This window comes from Camelina sativa, chromosome 12 (genome assembly GCF_000633955.1).
Source record: "Camelina sativa cultivar DH55 chromosome 12, Cs, whole genome shotgun sequence".
Classification (NCBI taxonomy): Eukaryota; Viridiplantae; Streptophyta; class Magnoliopsida; order Brassicales; family Brassicaceae; genus Camelina; species Camelina sativa.
In genome coordinates, this window is record NC_025696.1 from 7,170,076 (window position 1) to 7,184,671 (window position 14,596).

The 14,596-nt window shown below is 36.7% G+C and overlaps 5 protein-coding genes and 1 non-coding gene across 7 annotated transcripts; 2 read left to right on the plus strand and 4 right to left on the minus strand.

Moving 5' to 3' along the window:
• LOC104730640 lies at positions 215 to 1,558 on the minus strand. The gene is made up of 3 exons (XM_010449841.2): positions 1,279 to 1,558; positions 825 to 1,161; positions 215 to 688 (listed from the first exon to the last, which is right to left on the minus strand). The coding sequence occupies exons 1-3, from the start codon at positions 1,508 to 1,510 to the stop codon at positions 232 to 234; spliced, it is 1,026 nt and encodes a 341-aa protein (XP_010448143.1). The 5' UTR covers positions 1,511 to 1,558; the 3' UTR covers positions 215 to 231.
• Positions 2,617 to 2,689, minus strand: TRNAF-GAA. Its single transcript has one exon. It is a non-coding gene; the product is annotated as a tRNA-Phe (tRNA).
• LOC104730641 lies at positions 2,768 to 4,484 on the plus strand. 2 transcript variants are annotated; one of them, XM_019234184.1, is made up of 7 exons: positions 2,768 to 3,009; positions 3,241 to 3,455; positions 3,554 to 3,631; positions 3,817 to 3,851; positions 3,931 to 3,986; positions 4,079 to 4,177; positions 4,250 to 4,484. In XM_019234184.1, the coding sequence occupies exons 1-7, from the start codon at positions 2,826 to 2,828 to the stop codon at positions 4,306 to 4,308; spliced, it is 726 nt and encodes a 241-aa protein (XP_019089729.1). In that variant the 5' UTR covers positions 2,768 to 2,825; the 3' UTR covers positions 4,309 to 4,484. The 2 variants fall into 2 exon arrangements, with proteins under 2 accessions (XP_019089729.1, XP_019089728.1); XM_019234183.1 differs by lacking the exon at positions 2,768 to 3,009 and having other exon boundaries at positions 3,028 to 3,455.
• LOC104730642 lies at positions 4,572 to 6,369 on the minus strand. Its single transcript, XM_010449843.2, has 5 exons — positions 6,202 to 6,369; positions 6,063 to 6,117; positions 5,583 to 5,656; positions 5,410 to 5,464; positions 4,572 to 4,919 (listed from the first exon to the last, which is right to left on the minus strand). The coding sequence occupies exons 1-5, from the start codon at positions 6,293 to 6,295 to the stop codon at positions 4,757 to 4,759; spliced, it is 441 nt and encodes a 146-aa protein (XP_010448145.1). The 5' UTR covers positions 6,296 to 6,369; the 3' UTR covers positions 4,572 to 4,756.
• Positions 6,523 to 12,759, plus strand: LOC104730644 (myosin-4-like). The gene is made up of 25 exons (XM_019234185.1): positions 6,523 to 7,040; positions 7,148 to 7,252; positions 7,328 to 7,471; positions 7,563 to 7,713; positions 7,800 to 7,827; positions 7,953 to 8,121; positions 8,263 to 8,326; positions 8,441 to 8,454; positions 8,539 to 8,623; positions 8,894 to 8,917; positions 8,982 to 9,064; positions 9,165 to 9,303; positions 9,405 to 9,523; positions 9,626 to 9,778; positions 9,854 to 9,943; positions 10,060 to 10,137; positions 10,293 to 10,451; positions 10,600 to 10,782; positions 10,933 to 11,138; positions 11,230 to 11,365; positions 11,448 to 11,577; positions 11,660 to 11,767; positions 11,853 to 11,968; positions 12,037 to 12,249; positions 12,355 to 12,759. The coding sequence occupies exons 1-25, from the start codon at positions 6,807 to 6,809 to the stop codon at positions 12,733 to 12,735; spliced, it is 3,312 nt and encodes a 1,103-aa protein (XP_019089730.1). The 5' UTR covers positions 6,523 to 6,806; the 3' UTR covers positions 12,736 to 12,759.
• LOC104730643 (dynein light chain 2, cytoplasmic-like) lies at positions 12,839 to 13,511 on the minus strand. The gene is made up of 2 exons (XM_010449844.2): positions 13,318 to 13,511; positions 12,839 to 13,136 (listed from the first exon to the last, which is right to left on the minus strand). Exons 1-2 carry the CDS (start codon positions 13,453 to 13,455, stop codon positions 12,942 to 12,944), a joined length of 333 nt encoding a protein of 110 aa, XP_010448146.1. The 5' UTR covers positions 13,456 to 13,511; the 3' UTR covers positions 12,839 to 12,941.

Below are 14,596 nucleotides of genomic sequence, written 5' to 3' on the forward strand. Positions count from 1 at the left end.
AAACACAAAGTATTTTCAGCAATATAAATCTGGTCCATGTAAATAAGAATAACTGAGTTACGTTGTTTATTTTCCTTAGAATTTGGTTATTTATTAGCTCATTACTCGGTTTTATTTTGACAAACATATGAAGTAAATTTACACAAAACATAACATATACTTATTTTTATTTCACACATTACATATACTTTTCTCATCTATAGTTCTTAGCAAATTGAGTTTGGATGGTAACTACTTCCTGCAGACGATTCCGTAACCGGAAGACGCGCCACGGCTGCAATCTAGCAATGTGTATGTATTTTTTGGCTTGACAAAGCCACTCGCAACGACCGGATCTTCAGAGAACAAACAAGTTTTGCAATCATGAGAGAGCAGAGATGATGTCCTGAAGCTATCCTCACCTCCCACCACTGGCATTGCGACTCCTGGTTTAGCCGGATTCTTGAAATCGGGCCTGTAAGTGCGTCCCAAGATTCCATCAACTTTTGGGGACAGATTAATGAACTTGAACTGGACCTCGAGATGGACAAAACAGTCATCTACAGGTAATTTGTAGTTGTGTATTCTATCGTCTTCTTTGGTCACAGGAACCACGTTGACCATGATCTCAGCTTTGTCTTTAATCGTCACGATCACACTGTTCTTTTGTGTCAACCTTTCAATCTTGATGTCTTTGTCGGATGAGTACCTGAGAATATGCATGGTCAAGAATTAAGATTAGAAGATTGATTGTGTACATATAAATCAAAACTAAAGAGAGAAATATGCAGTTTTAAACAATTGCAACCTCATAGATCACAAAATTTGAGTTTCTCTATAATTACCAAGTGGATAGAGTTTCTTGAGGGATAACCAAATCTTGGCCATCGATAAAGAACTTGAGGTGATCGAGGTTGCTGTCCCAAGTGGCGACTTTGGTGGTCTCAAGGGAGAATTTGTGGGAGTTGAACAGGAAGCCGAGTGCTTGGATCCATGTGAAATCTCTAGTACGGCCAGCGGGTCTATGACCAGTAAACCTAGCAGTGATCTGAACGTCAGGGTCCGAGACAAGGCTAAAATGCTCATTACTCTTTCCATGGAAGTAGAACACAATTCCATCACCACCTATGAACCTTGGATCTAGGCAGATCGCTCCAGAGGATTCACAGTTGGGTTTTACCGCTACAAAATATCATATCTAAATCGTAAAAATATTTTCAAAAAGTTTAATTTAGCACTTCAAACTGCATTGGTCTCTATACAAAAAAAAAAAAATAATAGAAACAAAGATGTAATTACAGCGACACTCTGCCATGCAAAGGGGTTTAAAGCAGTCAACCCAACAAATTTTGTTTTGAGAGTTGGGGTTCATGGTGGTCGGGCACTCTTCAGGGCAGTCGATGTATTGGAGCTGACATCGGGGAGCCGCATTGCCACCACAGTATGTCTGACCATGCCAAGCCTTGACATGCAAGAAACATAAAGCTACCACAGAAATTATCATTAGCAATGAGGTTTTTGGAACCTCCATCCTCGATTTTTTTGTTGCCCGAAGTGTGGAATCTATATGACTAGCTATATCGATAGAAAAAAAAAATTCAAAAATTTGTGTTGGGGATGAGTTCTCGATTGTAAATTTTTTATGGTCGTTAAAAGTCAAATAATTTCCTTCGGAAGAGGGCTACGTACTACTCTTGCAGTTATTGTGAAGTAAGGTTTTAATTTGTTATATGGTTGTTTCTTCATGCGTTCCGTACAAAAACAATATTGCTCAACTATGTGTGCATGGTTTAGAATAATTTGTATCAAGATACACTCTAGTGCCTAGCTCTACGGCTGAATCTATGTGTAAATGCATGTATGTTAACGTATATAAATTAAATATATTAAGCTTTACTTTTCTGAAATATTTAAGCTCTAGTTGTCTTATTAGAACCTTGTATGATTTATTTATTAATAGACCTAACACAAGGCATTGTGATGCTGATCCACATCTCTCGGGACTAAATCTTTTTCTCCCATCATATACTAATAATATAATGAAATTTCCTATTCAGTTAACATTGCTCAAATTTCTAACTTAATATGTAATTAAGTAGATTCTTAGGCATGCAGTTTAATTTAGAGAGGAAAAATGATAAACCATATCATATATCCGTGATTCAGTGCCTTATCTAAAGCCGAAATCGAACTTAACGACAATGTTATTCTTAGACTAATCAGAGCAAAAGTGAACATGGATAATATATTATCACACACTCAATCTTAACACATGTATAAACAATTCAATCGGGTTTCTCCCTAAAATCACATCAAACTATAAATCTATAATGCAACTTGAACCGTAGTCCCTTAAATCGGAGTTCTTGAAGCTCGTAACGTTTTTAAGAGTTTAAACTTTTCGAATGTAACATGCATGTCTCAAAAGTCAAAAGCTCTGGTTCCTTTAACGACACGTTTCAAGTAACTGTAATGTGAGAAATTAAAAACGAAACGACGCCGTTACGAAGAAGTGATTTAATGGGTTTAACAGAAGACGACGCCGTTTTAAGTAATAAACGACGACGTTACGATTTAATGGGTTTAACAGAAGACGACGCCGTTAAGTAATTGACGTAAAATAAGGAAAAAAACTATTGCGGTGAGCGTGGATCGAACACGCGACCTTCAGATCTTCAGTCTGACGCTCTCCCAACTGAGCTATCCCCGCGATGTTATTTAATCTGTAAAGTTTATATATAACGCTAAAACACATCATTGCCTTCGTGATATCACCATTTCTCGTTGAGGTCGACGCTTTTTCAACTCTGAGTCTGGTGTTGTGTTTAGGTAACAAAATTCAGACGATGGCTTCGATTCCACAGATCATCCTGTGTACCAACATCTCCATACACGATGGTTTCAACAAGGAACCCAGAATTAGACTCCAGTCCAAAGGACGAAGCTTTGTTCCTTCTCTGCTTCAGAACAACAAGTTGGGATTAAGAGTTTCCTTGATTGAGCATAGACAGAGACGGCGGCAATTGATGGGTCTGGAAAATNGTCTGGTGTTGTGTTTAGGTAACAAAATTCAGACGATGGCTTCGATTCCACAGATCATCCTGTGTACCAACATCTCCATACACGATGGTTTCAACAAGGAACCCAGAATTAGACTCCAGTCCAAAGGACGAAGCTTTGTTCCTTCTCTGCTTCAGAACAACAAGTTGGGATTAAGAGTTTCCTTGATTGAGCATAGACAGAGACGGCGGCGATTGATGGGTCTGGAAAATATTGGATTTTTAGCTAGTGAGAAAGCTCTTAGCCGGCAAAGACGGGAGGTTAAGGTTAGATGTAACAAGGGTTTAGGGTTTAATGGTGGAGATAACAACGGAAACGGGAGGATACTTGGGAATCTTGCTTTGGCTATTGGGTTGACATATCTCTCTATGACTGGTCAGCTTGGTTGGATTCTGGACGCTATTGTCTCTGTTTGGGTATTACTCTCTAAACTCTTTAACTTTTAAATGTCTCTTGGTTTGTCTAATTGTGCTGTCTTAGCCTTTTGGTAACTGAAAATTCTTACAATCTGCAGCTGGTTGTGGTGATTGTTCCAATTTTGGGGTTGGGAGCTTTTCTGTGGTGGGCACAACGAGATATTGTTCAGAGCAATGTAAGTCTTTCTTGTCTCTTTGGCTTTAAGACATCATTTCAAGAATTCGTAGAAACACTGTGTATCTTAATTATATAACTTGTGGATGCTAATCTTGGTTTGGCTACCACTTGTGACTTGTGTTTGAGTAAATCCTTCAAGATTCTGTTCTACTTAGCTATCTTGCGATTTTTCATCTTGTGCAGTGTCCGAATTGTGGAAACGAGTTTCAGATATTCAAGTAAGGCTATAACAAGAATCAATCCCTCAGTTGATTGTATCTTGAAATCTTGTTGATTGTATCTTGAAACATGCTGCAGGTCAGCGATGGATGATGAAGTACAGCTTTGTCCTTTCTGCACTCAGCCATTCTCGGGTAAAACGATGAATACTCCACTTTTCGATTTATCAACGGACGTCTCTTTTATGAAGCATTAGCATTGTGTCTTTTTTACTTGGAACTTGCAGTGGTGGATGATAAGTTTGTTAAGGAACCAGTGAAATTCTCCAACCAAACTACTGCGTTTGGACAAGACCTAAATGGGTTTTCTTCTGCACCTAAGAAAGGTTTGTTCTTACTTACCCATAATATCTCTTGTGAATCCAATGGTGAGATGAAGTGTTTGATTGATTGTGTAGGAAAGGGTTTCTCAACAGCGATTGTAGACATAGAAGCAGAAGTAACAGATGCAGACTGACAATGCGACCGGGAAGTTATAGCGTAGGCAACAAACTTGTGCAGAGAGCTCGTTGTTTGGATATAGAAGTAATATAGAAATACACATCCATATGTATATTTATATGTCTATGACATTGTTATCTCTTTTGTATTTGAATGATTGTTTAATGTTTAAAGTAGTAGTCTCCCGTGTAAGCATGTTTTTCCTTGTTCCAACAATTTAAACGCCAAGACTTGAAATATGTATTCTATGAAGATTGGACTTTGTTAAGAAAACAAGTATTGGTAAAATAACATAATTGATTAATCCGTAAACGTACTACGTAATTTTTATAAGTCGCCAAGATTACAAAATTGCAAAAGCTCTTTATGAAAGAAAACATAAACGTTAACAAGACCAAAATAGACAAATGAACTATCAAAATTTTTCTATCTTTTCCCTTTTCTTTGTAGCTTTTCCACCAAAATCACTCGTACAATTTCTTGGCCGAAAGAGTTCTGAGAGTTTTGGTTTGGTCCTTTGTAGCTTTCTCTTCATACTTCTCGCTCAACGCTATAGCTTTACCCTGGGCTTTCATCTTCCTTACATTCTTCGTTCTCTTCATCGGTATTCCTTTCCTCTTGCTTGTCCTAAAAGAAAAACAGGAAATGTCATCTGGATTAAAGGAAAGCAAAGCGTAAGGAGGACCAAATCTAACCATTTCATGCCTTAGTACATTACAGTTGAGGACCGTAACAAAACGATAAACAGTATACAATCAAAACTTATCCAAGATTCAACCATTCAACAGCTTGCATTTAGTCTCCTAAGTGTTATCTTCTAGATTTAGAACTAATGTGGAGAAACTTAAGCTTGTTGTAACCATTAGAGTAATACAACAATAGCAAACTACATGACTCCAGGTCAAACCGATCAGAAGAGAGCAATTCACAATTCAAACTTCTAAGCGGCCTAAGACTAATATAATATCAATCCAACTAGGTCACAAGTCTTCCCGAGAGTAACATAAGTCCATAACTGGCCAAAACTACAAATCGAAATGGGCCTAATAAAAGATATTTTTAGATCAAAGTCAAAATTAACGATGTTAAAGCCGGCAGAGTTTCCAAAAAGGCTTACAGGTTACAAGAAGGGGGAGCTAGTTTCGAGTCTCCAGTCTCCGTAGTATCCATGGCTAACGAAATCAAAGAAGAAACAATCAAAGAGTAAGTAAACACCTGAATCTCAAGTTCTCAACCCAGAGAGAGAATCTTAAGAAGACAAAGAAACGAGGACGCTATATGTCTGTCTACCTATAGACACAGCAGCATTCATTATCCCTGCCTTCTTGGTTCTCTTCATCGGTTTTCCTTTCCTTGTGCTTGTCCTAAAAGCAAAACAGGAAATGTCATCAGGATACTAGTATAATTATTCTCCTAAGTGTATAATTGTATAATTATAAGCTTGTATAATAGTCTCCTAAGTGTTAGAGCTAATGTGGAAACCTCAGCTAGCAAACCATTACAAGTAATATGAACAGTAGACAAACATACAATACATGACTCCAGGTCCAACCTCTTATTAGGACAAGAACAAAGCAATTTACAATGGAAGTTGGAATTTTGAAACTTGAGACCAAGAGAAACACAATTACAGACTTAGTTACACAAGTGTTCCTGTGAGAGTACCATAACTAACCAAAACACAAATTAACTGGGGAAACGAGAAAAGACTAAAGCCGGACTCCAAAGCAATAGTTTTGGAGAAGAGTTTTGAGATTGTTAAACGCTTACAAGGTACGAGAACGAGCAGCTAATCTCGAATCTCCTGTCTCCGTAGTGTCCATAGCTAACCAATAAAAGGAAAAGTAAACACATGAATCACCCCAACTTGTTCGTCTTAGAATCTAGAGAAACGAAAGATATTTACTACCTTGAGGAGGAGCTTGGAAGAAACTCTTAGATTCGGAATTGTCCACGGAAGCGTCTTCTTCCATGTTCTTCTTCCTGTTCCTCTTCTTCGTCATGGCCGGATTTTGGCTTTGGCTCTAGGGCAGAGAGAGAGAGTTGAGTAGACGGAGGAGGAGGAAACTATCGAATTTTTCACACCTAAACCCTTTCTCGGGTCAATTTTACTAATTCGGATCCATTTATTGGGCCTTTTTATGATAAAAGCCCATTTATCTAAATTTAACATCATCGTCTACCTAAAGAGTTCAGTGTCTATCTCTGTATTTTTCAAAACTCTCTTTCTCTTTCCTGTATTCGTTGGAAATGGCTTCTCGTTGGCAAAAATTAGTTAAAAGGTTTATTTTTGTTTTCAGTTTTGCTATTTTTTTCCCACCTTCCCTTTAATCATATGGTTACAATGTTTAGAGATTCTTCATTTGGGGTTACAATGCTCGCTTTGTTCCCCCAACCCCCACTACATGATTTGAGAACATTTTATTTAGGGTTTATGGAGCTCAATTAGAAAAAAAGTTTAAAATTTTTTTCATTGGTGGGTGGATTCTGATATCATCGGCGTTTCCGGCCACAATGACGAAAAATTCGGTTAAGGAAACGTTGGAGTCTCTCCGCCAGCACGGTGCGTGCGTGAGTTTCAAGGATAAGTCGTCGTCGTTGTCGTCGCTTCCGTCTCTGTCTACTTCAAGGGCACAAATGGTGTCGAATCGTCAATCGCTTCCGGCGAACTTCCGCAATGCAATTGCTCAGATGAGTCCAGCTAAGAACCCGCATGATCTCGAGAACGTTGAGTATTTCTTCCGAGAGGTAAATTGATTTGCTTCTTTTGTCTTTCTTCATATTGAGGCACTGATCACACCTTGAAACTTGTATTGGGTTCGTTATTGTTTTAAAAGTATATATTTTGATGCCAGAAACTTCGTGTTTGGTGTCGGGTTGGTAATGGGCAATGGCACTTGGGGAAGATACAATCTACTTCTGTTGATGATGTGTGTGTTTTGTTGTCCAATACCGACGAGGTAAGTTCTTTTTAGGGACTTGTTTATATTTTTATATGATATGGAAAAGGCCTTATGGTGTAATTTTGTGTTAAGGTTGTGAATGTATCAATGGAAGAGATTTTTCCTGCTAATCCAGATATTTTGGAGGGAGTTGAAGACCTTATACAGCTTAGTTATTTGAATGAACCATCTGTTCTTTACAACCTAAGGGTCAGATATTCACAAGACTTGATTTATGTAAGTTCTCTTGTGGTTTGTTTTTGATTATTTTGTTATTCTAGCTGAGTTTACTTTTTTCTTGACATAGTTTCATGTTTCTCTATTATAGAGTAAAGCAGGGCCGGTTTTGATTGCAGTAAATCCATTTAAGAATGTCCAGATCTATGGAGAAGAATTTCTGTCAATGTATCAGAATAAGGCTTTGGATGCTCCTCATGTTTATGCAGTGGCAGATGCAGCTTTTGATGAGATGATGAGAGGTGACTAATTCTTTCACAGTTTTTTTTGGTTCTTCATGAAGCTGTGAAGATTAGTTCCTTAGATTTTTGAATTTTACTTTACGCAGAGGAGAAGAACCAATCTATTATCATAAGGTACGAGGTTTTCTATTCTGAATGCCTTTTTATGTATATAAACGATGATTTAATTAAAAGGCTTAGGTGAAAAGGATTTTCTGATATTGATATGAACAATTAAATGAATAAATATTATTTCATAGTGGAGAAAGTGGAGCTGGGAAAACTGAGACAGCAAAATATGCAATGCAGTACTTGGAAGCTCTTGGTGGAGGTAGCTTTGGGGTGGGAAATGAATTCCTAAAGACAAGTTGTATACTTGAAGCTTTTGGGAATGCTAAAACATTAAGAAATGACAACTCTAGCCGATTTGTGAGTTACACATACCTTTTTTTTTCTTCCAATTTTTGCATGACTGGAATGTTTTTCCCAAATTTCTAAAATCATTTCTTTAAATTTTAGACTTCGGTGTCAGCCGTAAATTGATTCAATAGTAAATCTGAATTGGTGCAGGGAAAACTGATGGAGATTCATTTTAGTGCAAAGGGAAAGATATGCGGAGCTAAACTTGAAACTTGTAAGAATTGAACATTTGTATTTTGCCAATTTTCATCTGCTTGACTATGGAGCTCACGTCTTTCTTTTGTTTCCTCACTATGTTTATGTCACAACTTTTGCTGAATGACCATAGTTCTCCTAGAAAAGGTAAATTTGTTTTTGTTGAGAAACTTTAGTCGGATTCTATTTGGTAAGCTATTCATGGGCTAATTAGTAGTCTCTTTGGATCAGTCAAGAGTAATTCAGCTGTGCAATGGCGAGAGATCATACCATATCTTTTATGAATTGTGTGCAGGAGCTCCACAAATTCTTAAAGGTAACATTTCAAATCGAGATATGTAAGAAATAATTCAAGTATTTTATGTATTCAGCCGCATATGATATGCTTTGGAAGTGTCCCTGCTGAAGCAAAAATGTAGACATATATAAAAGATCAATTAGCTTACTTGCTCATGGTTGAGAAGCTAGAAGTTACTAGACNGCTGAAGCAAAAATGTAGACATATATAAAAGATCAATTAGCTTAGTTGCTCATGGTTGAGAAGCTAGAAGTTACTAGAACATTTATTATATGATTTTGTTTGCAGAGAGATTGAAGCTTAAAGCAGCAAGTGAATACAATTATTTGAACCAGAGCAATTGCTTAACCATTGATCGCATTGNAGCTTAAAGCAGCAAGTGAATACAATTATTTGAACCAGAGCAAATGCTTGACCATTGATCGCATTGATGATGCACAAAAGTTTCACAAACTGATGGTAACTTTATCTATTCCCACTGCTTCCCTTTGTTTTCCATGGAACAGATGCCATGTTTCTGTAATTTCTTATTCTGTCAGAGATTTCTCTTTTGTTATAGGAAGCTTTCGACATTGTTCAAATTCCTCAAGAATACCAAGAACGTGCATTTTCTCTGCTTGCAGCTGTGTTATGGTTAGGAAATGTTTCTTTTAAAGTGATTGACAATGAAAACTATGTGGAAGTCGTAGCAGATGAAGGTAGAATTGATTGTCATTTATCATTTGAATTAGTGGACTGGTTGTAAACGTAATAGGATTAAATTTACTGATGTTTATTATGTTGTTCTTATTTCTTACAGCTGTCACTAATGTAGCTATGTTAATGGGCTGCAATTCAAAAGAGCTTATGGTGGTTTTGTCTACATGCAAGCTCCAAGCTGGTAGAGATTGCATTGCTAAAAGACTGACACTGCAACAGGTTTGTTTAATTTCTATACAAACACTGCAATATATTGCAGAACACTTGTAATTTCTATTTGGCTAGCTAAAGGTAGTGTGTGGATTGCTTTGATATATTCAGGCAACTGAGATGAGGGATTCTCTAGCGAAAACCATCTATGCGAGCCTATTCAACTGGCTTGTTGAGCAAATAAACATTTCACTGGAAGTTGGTAACTCACGTACAGGAAGATCTATTAGTATCCTTGATATATATGGGTTTGAATCATTTAAGGTTCGTAACCGTGCTTCAGTTTTTATAGTCTCTATTTCTTTTGACTATGTAATGATCAGGTCTTTATGGTTTTAGAATAATAGTTTCGAACAATTTTGCATAAACTATGCAAACGAAAGACTGCAGCAACATTTCAACCGACATCTATTTAAACTTGAACAAGAGGTGATCTTATTTCCCTAAAGCCTCACTATATAAAATGTGTTATTCTGCTTCTGGTCAGCTACAATTATAAAAAGAAATGTGTATTGTTAATTTGTGTAAGTCTCTTCACTGTTCAGGAATATGAAGGGGATGGAATTGATTGGACTAAGGTCGAATTCAAAGACAATCAAGAGTGTCTAAACCTGATCGAGAAGGTAATTTTTAGTATGTCATCTTACTGACTAAGAAAGGGATGGTCTAATACTTCGAAAATTTCAGAATTTGATAGTTGTTTTAAACATGATTGAAATTATGGTGTTTTCTTCCATGTTTTGAGAAAATCATCTCACGAATATGGTTGCCTATGCAGAAACCCATTGGTTTGGTATCGCTACTAGATGAAGAATCAAATTTTCCGAAGGCGACTGATACAACGTTTGCCAACAAGCTCAATCACCATCTGAGGGCTAACTCTTGTTTCAAGGGAGGGAGAGGTCAGGGTTTCAGAGTTTGTCACTATGCTGGAGAGGTCTGTTGATACCCCAAATCCAGCAAGTTGGATTCTGCATATTAAATTGTTATTATGTGGCTATGAGTCAGTGAAATTATTAAGGTGCTAGAGAATGAACATATCCTTGGATACTTATGAGAGTTCTATACATTATGGTGTTTAATAGGTTCTCTATGATACAAACGGCTTCCTGGAAAAGAACAGAGATCCGCTGCATGTTGATCTTATCCAACTTTTATCATCAAGCAAATGTCAATTATTGAACCTGTTTTCTACTAAGATGCAACACAAGTCTAAGTCGGCAACCATTTCGGACTCCATGAATCAAAGTGTGATTACAAAGTTTAAGGTGAGAAGGCTTGAATTCTGCAGTTTTCTATATTGGTTAAAATCTTCCTAAAAAGTTTTCTGAAAATAATCTGTTGACTTTGATATCTCTTTGTAAACTTTATTGAATATGTGTGGACCATCGGTATATCAATTCACTTTATGCTTACAGGGCCAACTTTTCAAGTTGATGAACAAGTTAGAAGACACCACTCCTCATTTTATTCGATGCATAAAGCCAAATTCAAAGCAGCTTCCTGGACTTTATGATGAGAATCATGTTCTACAACAACTTAGATGTTGTGGCGTTTTGGAGATTGTTAGAATATCAAGATCAGGATATCCTACACGGTTGACACATCAAGAGCTAGCAGTAAGGTGTGGTCTCTCAACTTAAACGATGTGCTTTGTTGATAAATCTATTGTTCCAATCATAAGCTTTGTCTTTATTGGTTTGTTCATGGATTAGATATGGATTCATACTTCTGGCCACAAAATTCTCCCAGGATCCACTTAACACATCAACTGCTATTCTGAAACAATACAATCTTCCTCCTGAAATGTATCAAGTTGGTTATAGGAAAATATACCTCCGAACTGGACTAGTAAGTTCTCTTTATCTGTAGATACTATGTTTGTATCATGATCCATCGACAATCATAACGCCTTAATCTTTATATTTGATAGATTGGCGTCCTTGAGGAAAGAAAAAAATATGTTTTATGTGGCATACTTGGATTACAGAAGAAATTTCGTGGTTATAAGACTCGTGAATACTATCACAATATGAAGAATGCTGCAGTGATGCTTCAGTCATGTAATCATTCATGATTCCTTTATTTGTGGTATATGTTTTCTCTTCTCTTTGATTTCATCCCCAATTTATTCTGTTGCTATAGATATCCGCGGAGAACATGCCAGGAGAAACTACATTGTGGTCGGAGGATCAGCTATCGTTCCCCCAGCAACTATTGAAGAACTTGATGCAGTCATACACTTGCAATATGGTAAACATCAATGTCTTTCCTTTGGCATCAAAAATTTGTTTTTCTATTTTGGATAAGATTTTACAGCTCTCTTCCTTGTATGTAGTGGTACGCAAATGGCTGGCTCGTAAACACTTAAATAGTATAAAACAGAAGAAAAAATCATGCAATGAAAAGAAAAGACCGAGAAGAAAGTTAACGAGGAGGAATTCCAAAGATAAGGTAGCATTTTGCCTGATGTATTATGCGTTATCTACTGCTGAAACTTATTAACTTTCTTGTTTAATTAGGACCTTATTTTACAGCAGTTTCAGGTCCAACCTTGGGCTTTTGCTGATCTCCAGAGCCGGGTTCAGAAAGTTGAAGCAGCTATAATGCAGAAGGAAGATGAAAACACTGCATTGCAGGAGGAGTTGCAACGATTTGAGGAAAGATGGTTAGAGAACGAAACAAAAATGAAGTCAATGGAGGAAATATGGCAAAAACATATGTCGTCAATGCAGGTAAAGTGCCCATCACTCCACGTAATCATCATCAAGCATATATGATTTGCTCTGACCAAACGCCTAAAAGCTAATGATGTTCCAAATCTATATATGCCTTTGCAGGTGAGTCTTGCAGCTGCTTGTAAGATTTTGGCTTCAAACAAAACTGCAAGTCATGGTAATGACTCAGAGGATACAATGTCCTTCGGAACTCCCACAAAAGAGCTTAAGGATAGCTTGAGTGACGCTAACAATCTTTCTACAGAATCTGATCAACGAAGCGTCATAATTAACGAAGATGCAAAGAGTCTTGTGGAGGTAGGATTAGAACCAGACTCGAGCTCAAACAGGACGCAGCACGCAGAAGAACTTAGGAGGCTGAAGTTAAGATTTGAGAAATGGAAGAAAGATTACAAAGCAAGACTAAGCGAGACAAAGACAAGGCTCCGGTTAAATGGTGTTGAACGTCGTCGTCGGAAATGGTGGTGCAAGAAAAGCTGTTGAAACTTCGATCTTGTTCTCATGTACCGAAAACTAATTATACTAGTTTTAGGATTTTCAAACTAAGGCGGAGAAAAATAGTTACAAGCTAACCGGATGGTAAGAATTAAAAGGTAAATCATATCTCCAGGAAATACAAATCTTGTCTTTCAAAACATTCATAACGGTCAATATTGAAATCGCAGTGAAGCACTTATATGAAGACTTGACTATTTTACAAGATTGTCTAAACTAGCTAGATCGTCGGTCCGGGACGCTGGTTCACCGGCTGATCCCTTAAAAAGCAAAATGGTAAGGTTGCCAACGGAGAAATGGATGAAGCAGCCACTGCAATGAGTCACAAACGATCCAAAATGCGTCCCAACAACGCATTGCCACCCTGATCCGTATATTCTATCAAAATCCTGAAAATTTTCAAAAATAATAAAGATACAGTTTGTCTCAACATACAAATTTATATTATCACTGCCTGATATATGTACACTCTAGCTAGGTAGAATATAAATAATTGGTCCACTCATTAGTTATACGCTTACTAACACTAAGGTTAACATAGTTAAGACTTGAAATAGTTTATTAGTGAACCTTCTTGATGAAACTGGCAATCTGAGTGGGTTCGGTGACATCAAAGCAATCAAGGGCTTTGGAGGCCAAGCTGAGAGCATCTTCCTTCATTGTTTGCTTCATATCTGTCTCACCCATTACTGCCTTCCCTTCTAACATCCTTCTTTGATTTCTTGGAAGAAAAAACAATAAATAACTTGAGGAATATAAGAGAACCAAGTGAATGAGTTTAAGCAATATATATGGAAAAATGATAGGACGGAGTGAAGCTCCTAGATTGTGGTGGAGATTATGTTGGAACGTACATGAAGTTTTTTTTTTGGCTTGTCATGAATTTATCAGCCACATGGACTTGCATGGACCGTTTCATATGTGGTCAAAACGAAATCATAGTGTATCATTGTTTTAGGATTTGGATATATGCTAATTTCATAAACAATTTTTATCTATTGAGAACCAAAAATCCCTCTGGCTTAGTGGTTGGCAGTGTACCATTATTTGGAAGAATAAATTTCACTACAAACTTGGGATGTTGTGTGTGATTGAACAACTAATCGAAAGGCACCAAGCAAGGTGACAAAGAGCGAAGTAAGGGGAACAAAACATGGTTCTCTTTTCAAACCGAATCGGAATCAAAGATTCTGAACCAAAATCGAGATTTAATAACAGGAATCTTGTGTAATTTGTTTTTTTGTTTTTTTTTTTCTTGTGTAATTTGTTAATATCTAAGTTTAGGTGTTTGTTCATGTTCTAAATTTACTAAACTTAAGATATTATTAAATTTTGTTTCCCATAACTTGACAAACACTTTTTGAGATTCACTTTAATTATCACAGTATAATTTTAAACCTAACTATGTTCTATATATACCCTTTTTTAAGGATTAATTTAATTATTGGGATTAACTCAAAGTCAAAACAAACCCACATTTAATTATTTTATCAAATATAATACTATTCCTTTGCTATTTTTATTCTTATCCAAATATTCTATCAGCAATCTTTTTTTTTTAAAGAATATCAAATTGCTCAAGTTCTACTTTTGGTTTGAGGTGTGCATGCAAGTGAATCTTTGGGTTTTTTTCTTTATGAAACGAAAAACAAAAGATATTGTTGGCCGACCTCGCACAAATAAAACCTCCCTTTCCCTACGTGTCACCGACCCTTCCTTCGTACCAAAAAAAAGTCTAATAAAACAACAATAAATCCCCATGAAAAAAAATTAAAGAATATTTACTAAACATATATATTCCTTTTCTTAATTTTCCTTTATCTTAAAAATACAGCTTTTGCCACCAAAT